Below are 20,118 nucleotides of genomic sequence, written 5' to 3' on the forward strand. Positions count from 1 at the left end.
CCCCATAGGCTGTTTTTTCTTAAAAAGAAATTGACAGTGGGCCGGGCTTGTCCAGGCCAGGATTTGCGTGGATAGGTAGGCCGCACTGCACGCCTCTGTCCTCCCTCCGCAGTCTCTCTCCACTGCAGTGAGAGGAAGGAGCATCTGCGCCGCCGCCGACCTGAATCGGCTCCGTCGCCGGCAGCCACCCTCGAATCGAGGTCAGTCCGCCCCTTCTCCTTGATCCCCTTTTCCATCTCGTACTGATTTCTTCTGTTTTCTCTTCTTCCTTAGCTTGTTGGCGGCGGTGTCTTATCGGAAGGAGAGGGGAACAACCTGCCGCGAAAGCCGTGCGAGGAGGTGGCCATCTCCCTCTGCACCGCGTCACCGGCCAGGTAATGGTCTCCCTCCTCCCTCCCGTACCCGCGCTGGTCGCCGACTCCAGGATCCGAACCAATCTCCGTCCCCCTCTCAATAATTCCCTTCTCAGTTTCCCCCTTTCCGTAGTTTCTCATCTCAATTTCGTCATTTGCAGTGCCAGATTTGTCATTACGTTTGTTGCATTTTGATTATAAGTAAAGACCAGATTTGGATTTGAAATTGGCAGTACCAAAGTGCCTTGTTGTAGCACTACACTTACTCTCGGCCAACAATTGGTGCCTACGGTTTTTTAATCATCGTTTGGGTTGCAGAACCGTGAGTTTGATCCTTTTGCTAAGGATCAAACACAGACAAGAAAAGTAGGAATTAAGTTATCTGCATACCTAATCTGCATATAGGTGTAGGCCAATTCTCTTGTGTGTATGTGCAATATGAGGCAAATGATCAGTAGACCAGTCTAATATGGGGGAAATGATTAAAGGCAAGGTAATACCGGACAAAAGATCAATCTAATATGTGGAAATTGATTAATGGGGTAGGGATAGGGCAAATGATCAATAGACCAAATGTAATATTGGGGCAAATGATTAATAGGTACAAAGTAATATGGCAAATGATCAAGTGTCCAAGTAATAAGTGTTATATAGATGATCACAGCCACTGAAGACTTGAGGTCGGGTCACCCCTTCTCCTTCCTCTCCTACCCCATCTCCTTGTAATTTTTTCGATTTCTCTTCTTTCCGAGTGAAAAACTTAGCTTGATTCCCACTCATAAGCCTTAACGTTTCATTGTTTCGACAGCTGAGAGAAAGAGACGAGAGGCTGCTGTAACAGATAGGATGGAACCTGCGGAGATTGCCCAAGGGTAAGAGCTCTAGTTTCTCCCTTCACTTTGTGTATATTGGGTTGGTCTGCCAGATGTATGTAAAATTCTATATGCGTCCGTGTCGATTGAAGAATCGGCCCACTGATTCGATTTGTTGTGGTTCTTGCTGCATTTCAGGGTTGATGGCAGGCCCGAGGTTCTTTGACACCAACTGACCCTGTGTCCAAGGTGCTCAATGATGATGACCTCCTAATCGGGATCCTCCTCCGCCTCACTCCGAAGCCATCCTCCCTCCGCAACGCCTCCCTTATCTACAAGCGATGGCACCGCATCCTCTTCGACCCTCAATTCCTCGGGCGCTTCCGCAAGCACCATTGGAAGCTCCTCGGCTTCTTCTACCAACAATTTGATGAAGCCCCCAACTTCACTCCAATTTCGGACCAGTTGGACCTCATTGCAGCAGCGTTGCCGGAGAACCTGTTTGATCCTTATTCTCTAGGCGGCGTCTTCCTTGGCTGCCGTGATGGCATCGCCCTCGTCCTCGACTGCGCGCGCCATGAGGCCATCATTTGGGAACCCACCACCGGGAGCATAAACCACGTGGCTTTTCCACCAGCGGTCAGTGATGGCTTCGAAACCTCTGTTGTGAGCGCAGCGATGATGTGCTCTGCCCGTGACGTTCATCAGCACTTGCACAACGAGAACTGCTTGAGCACATTCAAACTGGTACTGGTGTGCCAGGAATATTTCGCTAACCAAAAAAAGGTATCTGTTTGCCTCTACGACTCCAAGTCTAATACATGGGGCGATATTATATCCGTAACGGATACATGCAAGATTGCTAATGTGGCAAGGCCCAGCGTCATTGTTGGGAATGCACTTTACTGGTTGCTCTCTGGAGCAAACATCCTTGAGTTTGATTTTGAAAGGCAGACCCTTGTTGTGATTGAGAAGCCGACAACATATGCCCATGTTACTGGTTCTAGCGTCGACATGTGCTTCCAGATCTTACGAGGAGAGGATAATTGCCTTGGCCTTGCGGTTCTTTCAAAGTTAAAACTGAGCATTCAATTATGGGGGAGGAAGTCAAACGGTGATGGTATTGTCTCATGGGTGCTGCAGAAATGTGTTCAACTGGATGAGCTCTTTTCAAGACCCGCGCGCAGGAAAAATGTCATCCTGTTGGCGGGGTATGATGAGGACACAAATGCGATATTTTTGTCTTCGGATTCTCATGATTTCATCCTGCAGCTCGAGTCGGTGCAGTTCAGATATATTGGAAGGAGAGAACGCACACACTTCAGAATGTATTATCCATATACAAATTTCTACATTGCAGGTAATACCTCCTTGAGTGATTTCTTCTGTTGAATTCATTACATTTACTTATGGTAAATGTTTGATGTGATATCATTGGTGTGCTTGAAGGTCGGCATGATATTTGTGAGTAAATTGACTTTTTCTGTTTCTTTGTCAGAATGGTCATGTTAGGGCAATGCAAGTCGAGGGGGGTTCCATTTCCATTCCTTGGCCAATACCCTTATGAGAGCTTAAACTATATCATTATTTATTATTGAAATAGACTTAATCTATATCAGAAGTATAATAAAAGTAATTGATGCTTGCTAATCACTATGTGCGTAAACGAAATGGTATCATTTTTTTGCTTGTATCGATCTAAATGGATCGATGCATACTCTACCGAGATATCAAGTCCAAGGTGCTGTGTAAAGTGTATGAGTTGACAGGAAATGAGCCACGCATATAATATCTGTCAATTTAGGATGATCTGGCCTCCTGGATTTCCCGCAATCAAGGATGATCCTGCAAGGTTTGCCTTTTGTCTCTGGTTGATGCGGCAATGGATAAGAGAAGTTAGAACGACAGGATTTAGCCTTTGAACCGTGATCCTCAAGATATGATGCCTTGGATTGTTAATCATTAGTGTTTCCTGAATGTTTGTATACAATGGAATCAACTTCCATGTCTGTATTTTGAAGTATGTTGTCTCTCACATGGATTTCAATTATGAATATGTGACAATACATTTTTCCTGTACTTATGAAAAGTGCAAAGTGCAACCTAGCTAAAAACATGTAGGGTAGTTGGGTGATGTTCATCTTGCCTTCTTCTATGACCAATTGGTATGTTTTAGTGGGTGAACTGTAAATAAATCTGTTTGGGTGTCAATATTTGTATCATTTTGACTTAGTACCGGCTAATATTTGATTTCCATTGTACAGCTGATTGGCTTCTAAATTGTCCAGATCTTGTTATGCTTAATTACATCTCTGTCCTGATCTATGTTCTGTTTTTCTTGGAGCAGAGAGGCCACCTCAGTCTTGGATCAAAGAAGAGTGAGCTGCATTTCTCTCGTGGCAACTGGGTCCGTCGACATAAAATCTGTCTTAGAGAAGCAAGTGTAGTGGTATCCACAAGCTGTGTTTTCAGTCGGTTGTTTATTGCGTACTGAATTAGGATGTTCTATTTAACTGGATCAGGTGCTCCTATATTTGCTAGGAAATCCTAACTGTTTCCGAGAATCTTTGTACCGTTATGTTTGGAAATTGCATGCCAACACAGTTCAGTATGTGCCTATTTGTTATGTTGTTTGTACCTGCAAACTGTGTTCTAGTTAGCAGTGTGTAGTCTAGCAAGTTTAATTTTGAGGACCTATCAGGCGGTGAGATAAGAGCTTTGAATTTCTGCTACTGCTATTGAGTCTTGAATTTGGATCTGGCAGGTTCTGAGTATCCTAGCACTGTATAGATTGTAATCGTCATTGCATAACTAACAAGTACTTGAGGCAGATTTTTTTTACTCATTTAGTTATTTATCTTTCTTCTGATGTATAATATGTTTCTTCTTAGAGAAGTGAGTACAGTATCCTTTAGCTGTGTTTTGAGCTGGTCACAGGTTAACTTGGCGCTCGATTTGGATGCTATATACTCCCTCCGTAAAGAAACATAAGAGCGTTTAGATCACTAAAGTAGTGATTTAAAAACTCTTATATTTGTTTACAGAGGGAGTATCTGTAACTGGATCAGGTGCTCATTTATACTCCTTTGATGTTACTCCCACCGTCCGAAAATTCTTGTCTTAGATTTGTCTAGATACACATGTATCAATTTAAGACAAGAATTTTCGGACGGAGGGAGTATATCTAGAAATACTAGATATGGATGCCCTTTGGTGCTGTTGTTTTTAGTGTACTTGTTGTCCCAGTGTTAACACTGGACTTTCCAGTGATAAAGGTAGCTAGTGATCTGACTCCAGTGCAAGGACTACAAGAACCTGATTAGCCTGCAGGCTGGAACAGTTGTAGCATTTGACTTTGAGTGCCGCGTAATATTTGACATTCATCACGCAACTACTTTTCACTTGTCTAACTCTTGTGATGCTTAATTACCTCCACCGTTGTGTACACCATGAAAATCGGAATACCGACATGTCCCATGGTGTCAACAAACAACATAGTTTCGCGCCGCGCCCTCATGGAGCTGCGTAGGCTGATATGGATGCGGACAATCGGATTCTATCCTATCCAGATATCCTTGGGCAAGATCTCTGGCAGCAGTTACGGAACACGTTGATGGCCAGATCGAGGATGATCGATCATGCAGATCGTTGTCATGATGCGAGAAGAGCACTAGGACCGCTACCACACCACTTCCTCCACCACGCCGATGCCATCGTCGCCACGGCGAAGGAGACCGGTCTGTGTTGCCCACAGCCATCGTCGCCACGGCTTAGGACACCGGTCTGTGTTCACAACCGTGTCTGATCGGAAGGAGAGGGGACAGACGCCCCGTACGCCTGTTACCTTGAAGAGCACTAGGACCACTACCACACCACTGCCCCCACCACGCCGACGCCATCGCCGCCACGGTGGAGGACACCGGTCTGTGCTGCCCACAGTCGTGTCTGATCGGAAGGAGAGGGGACAGACGCCCCGTACGGCAGTTACCTTGGATTGCTCTTTCATTATTGGGATGGTTCCTTTCAACTTGCGGCATTGCCTCATTAATTAGCTCCTGACTGTTGCCAAGGCAGACATCTAACCTTAGCAGGGAATTTGGGAGGCCACCATCGGGCAGTGATTTCAGAGCATGACAGTGTGATATCGTCAAGTCTTGCAGCGAAACTTGGGAGGCCACCATCAGGAAGCGATTTCAGGGCATCACAGAGACCAATGCTTGAGAATTGCGGTGAACTTGGGAGGCTATCCTTGGGCAGCAATTCCAAGGAAGGGCAGGTAGAGATCGATAATAATTGAAGAGAACTTGGGAGGCTGTCATTGGGCAGCGATTTGAAGGCACCACAAACGTTGATTGAAATGCCGCAGAGAAGTTGGGACGCCGTCCTTGCGCGGTGATTGGAAGGCATGACATAACTCAATCCGTAGTATCATGAGGCTGGGAAGTCTTTGTAGCCCTGCAGGGAGGCACTGCAGCTTGTCGCAATCATGAAACTCGAACATCTGGAGGGAGGTCAGGAGCTGAAGGGCATCCTCGAGCTCCTTACTGAAGCACTCGAACTCATGAACGCCAGAAAAGCGCAAGCTAGTGATGGAGGAGGACAGGAGGCTGCAAACGGGCATAGAAAAGCATAAGCTGGTGATGGTGGAGGAAGGTGGCCAAAGTTGCTGCCCAGAACCATACCAGGAGACCCTGGTAACCTAAAATTTCGATTTGGATTTGGAGTAGGAGGTGGAGGAGTAGGACCTGCAGAACCATGTGCATTCGACAGTGTCATCCCATTTGCATGACAAACCTGGTTTCCGCTACCAGGTGTGACTGCATCTCGAGGCTCGGATTTGTTGCATCACAAAGATCAAGTGGCCTGTAACAGATAGACAACACCACAAAGATAAAATAAAAAATTAAATAGCATATCAGATAGAAAAATCTTTGCCAATTTCCTACAAGTCAGATCAAACAAGAGTTCAGTGTGAGAATCACATACATCAAAATACCCCCAGATGAGTTGTTTGGGCATGCTTGTGGAAGTGCAACAACATGAGAACTATGTGGTAGTACGATCGGCTTCAGCTCCTGGCTATTAACCTAAGGCACAAGAAAAGCATGAAGATAAGCAACACTGACAAATAACAGTATGATAAGAGCAGCAAAACAAAGGTATGAGAGTTGTATTTCACAGATCAGAAAGATTATTCAAACTATTGTAAAAAATACTTGTGCATTGAAAGAGCCCACTAATGTGTGATGCAAATAGGCCAAAATAACAGAGACAAGCATGATTATAAAACTAATACAATGTGATGCAATAACTACCTGACTTCACAAAGAAGAAGAAATACCAAGATTTAGTCGACCTCCACTATAAATACAGCATGAAAGTTACAAAGATAGTTACATTATACCGCTAAAGAAGTATGAGGCTTTGATGAAAGATAGAAGACGAACCTGTCTACACCTGGATAGCACTTGTGGCATGAGGAGTATATTGTTTTTCAAAATGTGACTTCAAAATCATATGATGGTACAGGAGGCCAGCAAGGAAAGCTGTGAGGTCATCTGTGTCTAGCCTATGAAGTTTGCAGGATGTGACCTCTTTTTTGTACGTCTGTGGGTACTCGAAGCTGGCAAGGAATTTCCTGGTGTTATGGATGACAAATTCTGCAAGACAAAAATGGCCTAGGAGAGGCCATATGCATAAGGACGGGAACCTGGGGAAGTCCTGAATCTCCAATGAGTGGAGGGAGCTAAGGCCTTGGAGCGAATTGTCAAGTAGGCTCAGCTCTGGGCAATGCATGATCACCAATCTTTGTATATGGGGAGACGAGAGCAGAAGTCCACCTTCTCCTGCTGCTATTTCCCCCACACCACACCAACCCTTGTTATGTTTTCACAATTATCTAATGTCAACTGGCTCAGATATTGGAAGTGAGATAGGAACTGTTTCAATTCCTTCTCACCAGCACCACAATCGCTAATGAAGAGGCATTTGACTCGTAACTTGTCTATGACATCACTCTAAATGTCGGCCTACAACAAGAAATAATTTATTTCCATGAGCATCAGACATGATAACTTCTGGATGTGATCCAGTGGAAGAGGAGGGCAGCTAATCATGTGCAGCGTTGTTAGATCAGCTAGGTTAGAGAATGCCATCACATTCTAGAACATGCCATCTTGACCATCCTTACCTATAATCCGCAAAAAAGAGGAACTTAAACCTTTTGAGGAATACAACTCTTCCAAACCATATCCTGCCCGTTTTATGTCGGGAGAGCATGCAGCAGGAGTCCAAGGGACAGGAGGCAGCGACAGTTGTTTCGGATAGCCCATAACCTTCAGCTCACGTAATCTAGGAAGCCAAGTCATGTTTGCAGCTTCTTGCTCTGATTGATAGCGTGTAAATGCCAGATCCACGAGTTCATAACACTTTTTGACAATGAGCACTTCTAGCCAAGATAACAAATGACAGTGCTATTTTTAACTCATTTTCTCAACCTTGGTATGTTAACTAATTCTAGCCTTTTCGGCTTTTGAAAGCTTTGACTTGGGATACAACTTTGACAGTCTTCACCAAGCTCACCAACAAACCACAACTCTCCGAGAGGAGGAAGAATTTTCCAAACTAAATTGTGCAGACGAAGAGATTCTAAATTTTTAACGAGAGGTTCCCACCAAGATAGATTGATATGAGGTTTAAGACTTTCAAGAACATAAACTTGTATGGAATCCATATCACATCCATAAGTACCCCCACTGTAATGTTAGCTTCTACAAGTGATTTTTGTGTATTAAATTTGCTTCATCTGCTTCTTCCTTTCGTTCAACGTTCTCAATGTTATGGATTCTCAGTACCCCACCAAGCTCTACCAACTATCCTATATGCCTTAATTCGAATCCGCTGTCCTTGTCAAGGAATGGCACAATTTTACAAGGTTGATCATTTTTTGAACTGAATCTACAAGGTTGCTCATTGCTCGAAGATCATCATATGGTCATTGCTTTGTTGAACATCTAGGATCCTCGGGTGATACAATCTTGAGATGTTGCTATTTAAGCTTAATTTTGCATAATATCCTGTAGTTATCCTTAGGTAGAAAAGATGGACGACTCTCGGAAGGCTGCGGAACACAATCTTCAAAATATAACTATAAGATGCCTCAGACAAAAGAATAACACGAAGGGCTTTTCCTTCTGCAAACAGATCACCAGAAGTCCTTGCAAAGCTTCCATGGAATTGTCCAAATAGCATCATAGTTTGTAGATTTCCAGCCCTCAACTTTGTGTGTAATGTACTCAAGTCCCTCTTAAAATCATCAAAGGCCACTCTATCATTGACATCTGTCTCATCCACAATAACAGACAAGTGGCGTACAGATAGGTAAGATTGTACATCTCTCATATTAGAACTAGATAGGGTAAGACACTATGAAGATGAAACTTTAATCGCCAACTCGTGCAGTAGGTCATGCACAACATAACAATGACTGCCATCATCCTTTTCATTCTTCTAGAGAAAACCAAGATTAACCAAGTCATTTTAGTAGCACAGCCCAACATCTCCAAGACTTTTACTTTGATACATGGATCAAAAATATCAAGCCCTATCCATAAGTGAACCAACTCTTTGCTACCAAACTCATAACCTTCAGGAAACAAACCACAACAAACATTGCTGTAGATGAAAAGGGAGATAATCATAGCTTAGCTTCAGAGCTGGCATAATGTCATAGTCGCCAGTTTGTAACTGTTGACACCGATTTTGGCCAAAAGTAAAATACAGTGCTTTGATATTATTCAAATTGAACCATTTACCTAAAATGTTAAAACCAAAAAAGTGATTTGCCGAATACACGGATAAAAATACCATGATAAAATAGTAGACCCAAAAAAAAGGGGAAGAAAATGAGCCATATCGTCGTCTAAATTAGAGGACATATGACTTTCTTACACATATGGCATCATCAACGGCGAAATTCTGATGTTGGCACAAATTCAAAGTTTTATAGACGACGCTAATATTTCCAAAATATTTTATCATATTTACAAGCTTTACTCTGTCACCGCTAAGAAAAATGGAAACAATAATGTTCATGTAGAATAATATAACGTGCCGCGATGTATGAAGAAAATATCAAGTTGTCATATAATTATCAATGAATAAATGCCTTCCCATGTCACTAGAATTATTTTAACCTAGTGCACTCATACGAAATAGATACGTACATGCATGGATGCATGTACGAGCTACGTGCATGCATGCGATTATATTAGGCGGCAAGATTTAAAACTAATGGAGTAATTACTTAACCTATGGCCCAAGTGCGTGCACTGAAGTCTCTACAATGCCAGCCCATGCAATGACTAATCCAGTCAATTAATTAATCATTGAGGTTAAGCACCAGCCCATGTCACGTGTGGTTGTAGACATGCATGCATTAGCGCTTAGCATGATTATTTGGCCAGTCGAACTAAACCCCCGAAGCCCATTAGAGAAACTGATCGCGTACAAGGTCCACTCGGCCAAGTTTCTAGTTATGAGAATTCACAACAGAGCTCCCCTCTCGCTAGGGTTTCTTCTCCTCTCGGCGGCGACGCTCGACGTCCCATCATAGAGATCGCTCTACCCCGCTATCCTCCTCCCGCCGGATCATGGGGGCTCGCGCCTGACGGCGGAGGGGTGACAGGTTCTGATGGGGACCATACCGCCCGCAGATCAGAGTTTCTCGGGCAAGAGAACCATGGATGATGGAGCTTCAGGATCCGGCATGGCCGTGTCCGATCTAGAGGCTTTGATGGAGGAATTGGGACTGAAGGAGGATGATCTCCAGGACGTGGTGGTTGATGACGAGGAAGTGCAGGAAGAGGCGACCAGGTGGATGGCAATCGCACGGGTCCACACGGAGAAACCCTACAGTCAATATTGGTTCTATAAGAACATGAGGGTTGCTTGGGATCTGGCCAAGAAGGTCAAGATCAGGCCGCTAGAAGAGAACTCTACACGCTGCAGTTTACATGCCTGGGTGATTGGGAGCGTGTGATGGAGGATGGGTCGCGGACTTTCAAAGGTAAAGTGGTGATCATGGCTCCGTATGACGGATACACTAAGCCATCGACAATAGAGCTCAACAAGATAGATATATGGATGCAAATCCATGACCTTCCAGATGGGTTCTTCTCCAAGATCAAGGCACTCGCTGCTACGGTGGGTGAATTTATTTATGCTGAACCAAAGTCACACGATTTTGAAGGAAACATTGCCCGTGTTTGGGTGAGGATAGATGTAACCAAACCTCTGAAGAATGCAGTTTCTCTAGTGAATAAAAAGAAAGATACCCTACAGGGAGTTCTCTTCAGGATCAAATTTGAGCGGCTTCCAGATTGGTGCGCAGTCTGTGGTTAACCTTGGGCATCTGTTCAAGGAGTACGGGGACGGGGTCCATCCCCTGACATCACTTGTGTTCAAGGATCTGAAAGCCTCGTGGTTCAAGGGGCCAGGTCGAGGGCCTGGAGGAGGAAGAGGATAGGGAGGGAAAGAGGACGAGGTAGATCAGGCCGCGGGGCAGGGCGTGGAGCCGCCCAGAACTGTAGCACCGACGGATATGATGGTCCGCTCGATGACACAACAATGGAGGATGCAGATGACAACAGAAAGAGAGATTCCGGCCAAGTTTCCCTCAAGATGAACAGTGGGGGGACTCCTCTCCCAGTTGTAGGGAACAATGCATTGGCTCTTCCACCAACTACCATGCCGCCAAGTCCATCCAAGCAAGATCCTAAGAGGCCAAAGACCACCCCGAATGACAAGCTAGCTCCAAAGACCTCGTCTTCATCAACAAACACTGATGCGCGTATGGCGGGCCTCCTAGCAGGGTCGCGCCAAGCACAATGATTATCTTAACCTGGAGCTGTCGTGGGGTTGGGAAACCCGCGACAGTTCATGAGCTTTGTGATCTCACAAGGCAACATGCCCCCTCTATCTTATGTATCCTGGAAACTCAAATAGAGGGCTCCAGAGTGGAGAATCTAGTAGGTACTCTAGGGTTTAATAAAAGTTATGCTATAAGTAGTTCTGGTAGGAGTGGTGGAATTGGAATCTTTTGGAAGGATGAAATAAAAGGTGAGGTTATCGATTATTCGGAGTATCACATTGATGTTACAGTTGAAGATCTAGCTGAAACACACTTTAGGGCCACCTTCGTCTATGGGGAGGCCCAGGTGAATGAACGATACAAGACGTGGAACATGCTCCGGGGCATTGTAAGGGTTAGCAATCTACCTTGGGTGGCGATCGGCGATTTTAATGAAGTCATACACGCGCATGAGCACGATGGTGTAGGCCAGAGAAGCCCAGCCCAGATGGATGCATTCCGGGACACTCTTGACATTTGTGGACTATTAGATCTAGGCTACTCAGGATCTAGCTGGACTTTCGAAAAGAAAGTAGCCGGAGGTACTTATATCAGAGTCAGACTGGACAGATGTGTCGCTACCTCGGAATGGCTCTTGGCCTTCCCCACAGCCGAAGTAGAGCATAAACATGCGGTTACATCCGATCACGTACCAATCTTGCTCCGCCTACAGGACGTGCATGCATGCAGGAGGGCCCCACGAGTATTTAGATATGAGACATGTTGGGAGCGAGATCCTTCGTTCGATGCGGCAGTGAGCACCAGCTGGGCTACAAGCCAAGGAAACACGGTGGATTCGCTACATGCAAAAGTGCAGAATCTCTCCGGCGACTTGGGCACCTAGGAACGCTGCCACTTTGGGAATATCCGTCAGGAGATCAATCAGTTAAAAAAGCAGCTGCATGTCATGCGCGAGATCCAAGGGCGCTCCGGGCCGTCGCATGCAGAGATTAAGGTAGCTGACCGTTTGGTCGAGCTATTCCACCGCGAGGAGATACTCTGGCGACAAAGAGCAAGACTGGACTGGTTAGTACATGGGGAGAAGAACACTTATTTCTTTCATCTTCGAGCCAGCCGGCGGAGACGGTAAACCAGATTAAAGCTTTGCTACGTCCGGACGGCGAGATGACAGAAGATACCATCCAGATGGAGGCTATGACAAACAATTTTTACAAAGATCTCTACATGTCCGAAGGGGGCCAAAACATACAGCAAGTGCTTGACACAGTCCCATGTAATTAAGGTCACCCCGGACATGAACGAGATGCTAAATGCACCATATACCTAGACAGAAGTCAAAACCGTGTTGTTCCAGATGTTCCCGACAAAAGTTCCTGGCCCGGATGGCTTTCCAACACTTTTTTTTCAGCGTCATGGGGAGGTATGTGGTGATGAAGTGACTCAAGTGGTGCTAAAAATAGTTGAGGGTAAGGAGTCGGCTGGATGCATCAATAAGACTATCTTGGTTTTGATCCCCAAGGTAAAGAACCCAACCATGTTGACTCAATTCCGCCCCACTAGCCTCTGCAATGTTTTATATAAAATTGCTTCAAAGGTAATATCTAACCGTCTGAAGGTAGTTTCACCTGACATAATATCAGAAGAGCAGTCCGCTTTTGTGCCAGGGAGATTAATCACGGATAACATCATCACGGCGTATGAATGTTTGTAATTTATGAAGAGGAATAAGGCGAAGAAACATCAATCATGTGCTCTAAAGCTCAATATGAGGAAGGCTTATGAGAGAGTTGAATGGTCCTACCTACAAGATATAATGCTTAAGCTAGGTTTCATGGACAGATGGGTACAAATAGTCATGAGTCTTGTCTCATCAGTGAAATTTTCAGTAATGTTCAATGGCAAGAGACTTGAGGAGTTCAACCCTTCCAGAGGTATAAGACAAGGGGACCCGATTTCTCCATACTTGTTCTTCTTGGCAGCAGAGGGCCTTTCGTGCCTCCTAAAATCAAGAAGTGAGTCATCCAATATGCAAGGTCTACAAGTGGCACCCTCGGCGCCACCGGTGAACCATCTCTTATTTGCTGATGACAGCCTGCTATTCTTTAAGGCAAACGGTATGGGAGCGACCGAGGTGAACCTCGTTTTGGATATCTATTGTCAAGCAATGGGTCAGAGAATAAACTACTCCAAATCATCTATCTTTTTCAACAAGGGTGTTCCAGAGAGCACAAGACAGGAGATCAAAACATTGCTTAACGTACCCAAAGAGACTCTCAATGAAAAATATTTGGGTGTGCCATCTGACATAGGTGGCTCAAAGATTGGGGCCTTCAAATATTTGAAGGACCGCCTGTGGAGTAAGATTCAGGGATGGATCGAAAGTACCATGTCAGCGGCCGGGAAGGAGGTGCTGGTTAAGGCGGTTGCCCAGGCTGTACCTGCATATTCTATGTCATGCTTTAAGCTTCCAAGAGGCCTTTGTGAACATCTCAATATGCTTATCAGGAAGTTTTGGTGGGGATCCAAACAGGGACACCGAAAACCACACTGGGTTTCTTGGAAAACCATGACATAACCTAAGAGCATGGGAGGCCTCGGCTTTAAAGATTTTGAGTTGTTTAACATAGCAATGCTTGCAAGGCAAGCTTGGCAACTATTGCAAAACCCGGAATCGCTAAGTGCAAGAATCCTAAAAAGTATTTACTACCCAGACTCATCAATCCTAGAGGCGGTTTTGGGAAGCCATCCTAGTCAAATTTGGAGGGCAATGATAGAAGGCAGAGACACTCTCAAACTTGGTTTGATTAAAAGGATTGGTAATGGACAGGACACAAGGGTATGGGATGATCAATGGCTGCCACGGGGTGAGATGCTGCACCCCTATGAGTGTATGTCACAGAACCCACCCATCCTAGTTTCGGAGTTGATTGACTCAACGTCAGCTACATGGAATATACAGAGGGTGAATGAAGTTTTTATGCCAATGGATGTGAAGGTCGTACTAGAAATTCCTCTATGCACAAGAAACATCCCTGATTTCTGGAGCTGGTTCCTTGAGAAGAAGGGAAACTTCACAGTCCGTTCAGCTTATAACATGCTCGTAGCAATTCGGCAAAGAAGGGAAGCGTGGCTTGAGGGGTCTGCCAGCCTATCCTACTCGGCCAAAGAGGAGAAGGAGTGGAAAACTCTATGGAAGACGGTTGTCCCAGGAAAAGTAAGAATGTTCATGTGGCGCTTATCACAACATTCGATACCTACCAATGACGTGAGGGCACATAGGCACATGTCGGACTCCAGTTCTTGCGGCATTTGTGGCGCGCCTGACTCTTGGAAGCATTCTCTAGTGGACTGCACCATGTCGAGGTGGACATGGGCACTAGTCGATGAAGAGCTAGGACAGAAGATCGCGGCTACCTCCGAACCCAATGCGAAACAATGGTTATTCACACATATGCAATCATTATCTCATGAGTTGTTCGTCAAGCTTTCGGTGACGTTATGGGCAATCTGGGCGGCTAGGCGAAAGGCCATCCATGAGGGAATCTTCCAAAGTCCCCATGCCATACATTCTTTTGTGGTTCAATTTATCCAGGAGATGGATATGCTGAGAGAAGGAGGAAAAGATGTCTGCCACATGCCAGCTCCGCGCAGTACTACAGAAGGAGGCCGAAAGCTCCACCACCTGGTCATTGCAATATACATGTCGATGCCGGGGTTCGAGCTGGACGAAGAGGGGTAGGAGCTGCGGTCTGCCGGGATAGCGAAGGGAATTATCTGGGGAGCTCGGCCCTTTCGATCTTCGGAATCCATGACCCAGCCACCTTAGAGGTTATCGCATGCAGAGAGGCTCTCACACTTGCATCTGACCTGAACTTGCAGCAGTTTGTCATCTCATCTGACTCCAAACTAGCTGTCGGCGACATCAACAGAGGGGCCAAAGGAGACTATGGATCTATCATCGATGAGATAAAACTACAAGCTTCAACTTTTACTTGTTCTTTTATTTACGAAAAGTCGTTCTGTCAACCATAAAGCACATAGTTTAGCCAAATTTGTACTTAATCTCAGCCAGGGGCGCCACGTTTGGTTTGGCCAACCCCATGATCCGAACCGTATCCCACCTCATGTGGCCTTTGATGAATAAAGTTTGGCTAAACCCTAAAAAAAATTCGGCCAAGTTTCCTATGAAGGAAATATGCCCTAGAGGCAATAATAAAGTTATTATTTATTTCCTTATTCTCATGATAAATGTTTATTATTCATGCTAGAATTGTATTAACCGGAAACGTAATACATGTGTGAATACATAGACAAACAGAGTGTCACTAGTATGCCTCTACTTAACTAGCTCGTTGATCAAAGATGGTTATGTTTCCTAGCCATAGACATGAGTTATCACTTGATTAACGGGATCACATCATTAGGAGAATGATGTGATTGACTTGACCCATTCCGTTAGCTTAGCACTTGATCGTTCAGTATGTTGCTATTGCTTTCTTCATGACTTATACATGTTCCTATGACTATGAGATTATGCAACTCCCGTTTACCGGAGGAACACTTTGTGTGCTACCAAATGTCACAATGTAACTGGGTGATTATAAAGGCGCTCTACAGGTGTCTCCGAAGGTACTTGTTGGGTTGGCGTATTTCGAGATTAGGATTTGTCACTCCGATTGTTGGACAGGTATCTCTGGGCCCACTCGGTAATGCACATCACTATAAGCCTTGCAAGCATTGCAACTAATGAGTTAGTTGCGGGATGATGTATTACGGAACCAGTAAAGAGACTTGCCGGTAACGAGATTTAACTAGGTATTGAGATACCGACGATCGAATCTCGGGCAAGTAACATACCGATGACAAAGGGAACAACGTATGTTGTTATGCGGTTTGACCGATAAAGATCTTCGTAGAATATGTGGGAGCCAATATGAGTATTCAGGTTCCGCTATTGGTTATTGATCAGAGATGTGTCTCGGTCATGTCTACATTGTTCTCGAACCCGTGGGGTCCGCACGCTTAAAGTTCGATGACGGTTATATTATGAGTTTATGTGTTTTGATGTACCGAAGGTAGTTCAGAGTCCCGGATGAGATTGGGGACATGACGAGGAGTCTCGAAATGGTCGAGACGTAAAGATCGATATATTGGACGACTATATTCGGACATCGGAAAGGTTCCGAGTGATTCGGGTATTTTTCGGAGTACCGGAGAGTTACGGGAATTCGCCGGGGAGTATATGGGCCTTATTGGGCTTTAGGCGAAAGAGAGAGGAGAGGTTGGGCGCCCCCCCAAGGCCTAGTCTGAATTGGACTAGGGGGAGGGGCTGCGCCCCCTCCTTCCTTGTCTTCCCTCTCCCCTTTCCTTGACTCCTACTCCTACTACATGGAAGGGGGAGAATCCTACTCCCGGTGGGAGTAGGACTCCTCCTAGGGCGCGCCATAGAGAGGGCCGGCCCTCCCCCTCCTCCACTCCTTTATATACGGGGAGGGGGGCACCCCTTGGAGACACAACAATTGATCCCTTGGATCTCTTAGCCGTGTGCGGTGCCCCCCTCCACCATAATCCACCTCGGTCATATCGTAGCGGTGCTCAGGCGACGCCCTGCGTCGGTAGAACATCATCATCGTCAGCACGCCGTCGTGCTGACGGAACTCTCCCTAGCTCGGCTGGATCGGAGTTCGAGGGACGTCATCGAGTTGAACGTGTGCTGAACTCGGAGGTGCCGTGCGTTCAGTACTTGATCGGTCGGATCGTGAAGACGTACGACTACATCAACCGCGTTGTGCTAACGCTTCCGCTTTCGGTCTACGAGGGTACGTGGACACACTCTCCCCTCTCGTTGCTATGCATCACCATGATCTCACTACTAGGAAAAGGCCTACTAGTGGCGCACCAGTTTTGACTACTAATGGCGCACTACTGGTGCGCCACTAGTACCACGCCACTAGTATTAAATACTAATGGCGCACCACTGGTGCGCCATTAGTATCTGGTATACTAAGGGCGCATCACGCCGTGCGCCATTAGTATAGCCCACCGTGCGCCATTAGTATGCCTCCCAGGGGGCCATATTTACCCATGTGCTTTGCCATACTAATGGCGCACTGCGGGGTGATGCGCCATTAGTATCCTTTGGCATACTAATGGCGCACGTTGGGGTGATGCGCCATTAGTATGTATATTAGGGATTTTTTTCTTTTCTGATATTTGCACAGATTACAAAATATATTATTGGACAGAATATAGGCAGCACCACACAGCAATAGCAGATTCATCGAATACAATAGAAGATTAGTCTCCGAATACAATTCATCATATTAGTCTCCGAATTCAAAAAACCGAACAAAGATAGAACATTACAAGTCTCGAGACCGCGAGTAGCGAGTTTGTCTTCACATTACAAGTCGATATCGATCATCTAAACTACCATCACATAGAAGAGAGCTGCGGTCATCACGATGAGCATCATCGCGATGAAACTGGTCTTCATCCGGTTCCTCCAACGCTCCCTCCTCACTCTCGCTAGATAGCGCGCGTATCTAGATTCCGCCTCCGCCCTAGTGGTGTACCCTTTGTAACTGTTACCGCTGAAACGGTGAACCTGTCTCCGACACTCCTCCCAGTCGTTGTAGACTCCGGGAACCTTACCCTTGTACACGACATACGACGGCATCTCTATGCACTAGCCAAACAACAGACGATACATAAGCAATATATAAGTATGCAACAAAAGGATCGGAAGAGAAAAGCAAGACATTAATAGCACGATTCATGGTCCTACTAATAAATAGCATCGATTACATCTAAGTTGAACGACTGTCCAAACCAAAGAGACATACAAGTTCATTAAAGTTTAATTACAACATGAGCTAATCAATGTTTCAGAACTACAAATAGCATCACTACTTTGGACTCGACTCATGGGACCGGAGCGTGGATGAAACCGCCGTCTGTCGTGATGGTCATGAAGTCGCGGGCGTTGTCAGCCTGCATTTGTAGCGTTGTGTCTATCTCACTGTTGGACGGTTGATATTTGAGGTAGAACTGCCCCGAGGTACGAAGGACATCTTGATGGATGATTTCTGCAAACTCCGACTGGATGCGAAAGAATTCTTGTGGATGTCCGCGTCCTGGATTTCCGCCAAGCTTGCGGCCCAATCTTTGAGATTATTTGGTAGCAGAAGGTGATTATGGTCCCGTACGATCGCCCGCATGTGATGGAGGGCGTAGTAGGCATCCTTCTGACCGCCAGGCGGCTGCTTGACGCAGGGGAACGTCGTATTGTGGGTGAACACGTGGCTGCCGTACCTACGAGCTGGCATCTTAAAGGTGCCTCCAGATGCGGCGTAGCCGGGGAGAGCATCATCAAGAACTTTCTTGATATTTGTGTAGTCTATCTTGGAGTCACGGTCCGGGTCGAAATACGTGGCCATGGAATATTTCGGGCTTAAGAGGATGAGTGTGCAATGTGTGTCACTGCACAGAACACGGAATGTTAGAAAAAAAAGAACGATCGAAATCTAAGAAATCATATGTTACGGGGCGGTTAGGGGATGACTTACTCGGGAAAGTAAGGCACGAGGAAGTTATCCTTATCTGGGTTTGCCAGAATGACGCCTTCGAGGTGTGAACTCGCGACTTGCCGGTCCCCAGCGCTGCCCAAGATCTTGGCACGCATGTAGAAGGGGTCGACTATCACATTGTCCAGGGTCTTGTCTCTAATGATCCGCATCTCCATACTCAGCGAAAACAGCCGAACGAAGGTGTAGTGCAGCGGATGAAGGTTAAACATAGCAAAGATGTCATCAAACCGCAGGACAATCGTACCCCCGACGGCGCTATCCACAAAGCCCTTGCCCTCTGGCACCTTGGCCACGAAAACTGGGTATGCCACATCATTCTCTCTGAGACGCCGCTTCTCCAAAGAAAGAACACTGTCATGCAGACTCCGCATAGCATCGGTTGCAGCATTGAGCATATTTGTCGGTAGCATCGCCCTACCCGCCACATGCACCCTCCTCGAGATATCCTTAGGTGAAGGTGGCCCGTCCTGAGCACGGATCGTACTCGGTGCCGGCTGGCTCGCACTGGCGCCCTTGTTAGTCTTTCGTTTCCATCCCTTCTTCCTGATCTGCTGTAATGGGATCGAGTTCTGCTCACAGACCACCTTCTTGAGCGTGCTGGGGCTGATAATATTTCGCACCTCAGCTATCTGAGGCTCGGTGAAGGCGGCAGCTGGAGGCGTCTCTTGAGAACTGAATGCCAGATGACGCCTGTTGCAATTGGGTTTCTCCGCCGTACCAGCTAGATCGCGGTCGTCTTTTTCAGGTTTGGGTTCTTGAGAAGGAGGCCCGCAGAACTCGTCACAGTACCCATGTTCGGCAAAGTACTTATTGACGTTGGAAAATGTACCGTCGTCGTTGTCGTCGTTGTCCCGATCCTATGCCATATGCATGTCCGGATCCTGTGCCATAGGGATGTCCGGCATGTCCGGTAGCGTTGCGGCGTTCTTGCCATGGCTTGGCGCTGGCACGACTGGCGGTCTTGTCTGTGGGGTGGTGTCCCCCGCCCCCAAACGAATCTGGCTCTTCGGCCAAAGCAGGGGTCAGCTTACGCATGCGCTGAGGGTCATCACATCATCTTCGTCGGCCCCAGCGGGTCGAATCGGAGGTAACAACTCGTCGCAGCCTGGCAGCACCCGAACCAGTTCAACCCTATACAAGGTGGGTGGCATCGGATTACCGTGGAACACGCGGTTGCCCGGTTGAACGATTCTGCCCTTGGCGACATCGACCAACTCGCCGCCCACGAAGTGCAGGAGAGTGCAAGGAACGTCGGCGCCGCCCTGCGAAAACATGTAGGGCGTCAGGGGTGCCCAGTCAAAGGCAAGGAGATGAAGTCATCGGCCGAGAGGCTTAGTTACCGTGATGCCGTCGAGCTCGGCTAATGTCGAGGCACCGCCAACGGCGGGCGTGCAACTAACGGAGGGGCCGCTTGCTGGCGAGGTGCCGGCCGGCGTACACCTGGGTGCATTAAGCTCCAATGCCCGTGCCGGCGCCGGAGACACGAATACCGC

At 46.5% G+C, this 20,118-nt stretch overlaps 1 protein-coding gene across 1 annotated transcript; it reads left to right on the top strand.

Moving 5' to 3' along the window:
* The first annotated feature begins 1,369 nt into the window (after nt 1–1,369).
* On the top strand, nt 1,370–3,939 carry LOC109763050 (uncharacterized). Its single transcript, XM_020321917.4, has 2 exons — nt 1,370–2,525; nt 3,513–3,939. Exons 1-2 carry the CDS (start codon nt 1,844–1,846, stop codon nt 3,545–3,547), a joined length of 717 nt encoding a protein of 238 aa, XP_020177506.1. The 5' UTR covers nt 1,370–1,843; the 3' UTR covers nt 3,548–3,939.
* Nucleotides 3,940–20,118: the final 16,179 nt, after the last annotated feature.

Source organism: Aegilops tauschii, chromosome 6 (assembly GCF_002575655.3).
Source record: "Aegilops tauschii subsp. strangulata cultivar AL8/78 chromosome 6, Aet v6.0, whole genome shotgun sequence".
In the NCBI taxonomy this organism is placed as follows: domain Eukaryota; kingdom Viridiplantae; phylum Streptophyta; class Magnoliopsida; order Poales; family Poaceae; genus Aegilops; species Aegilops tauschii.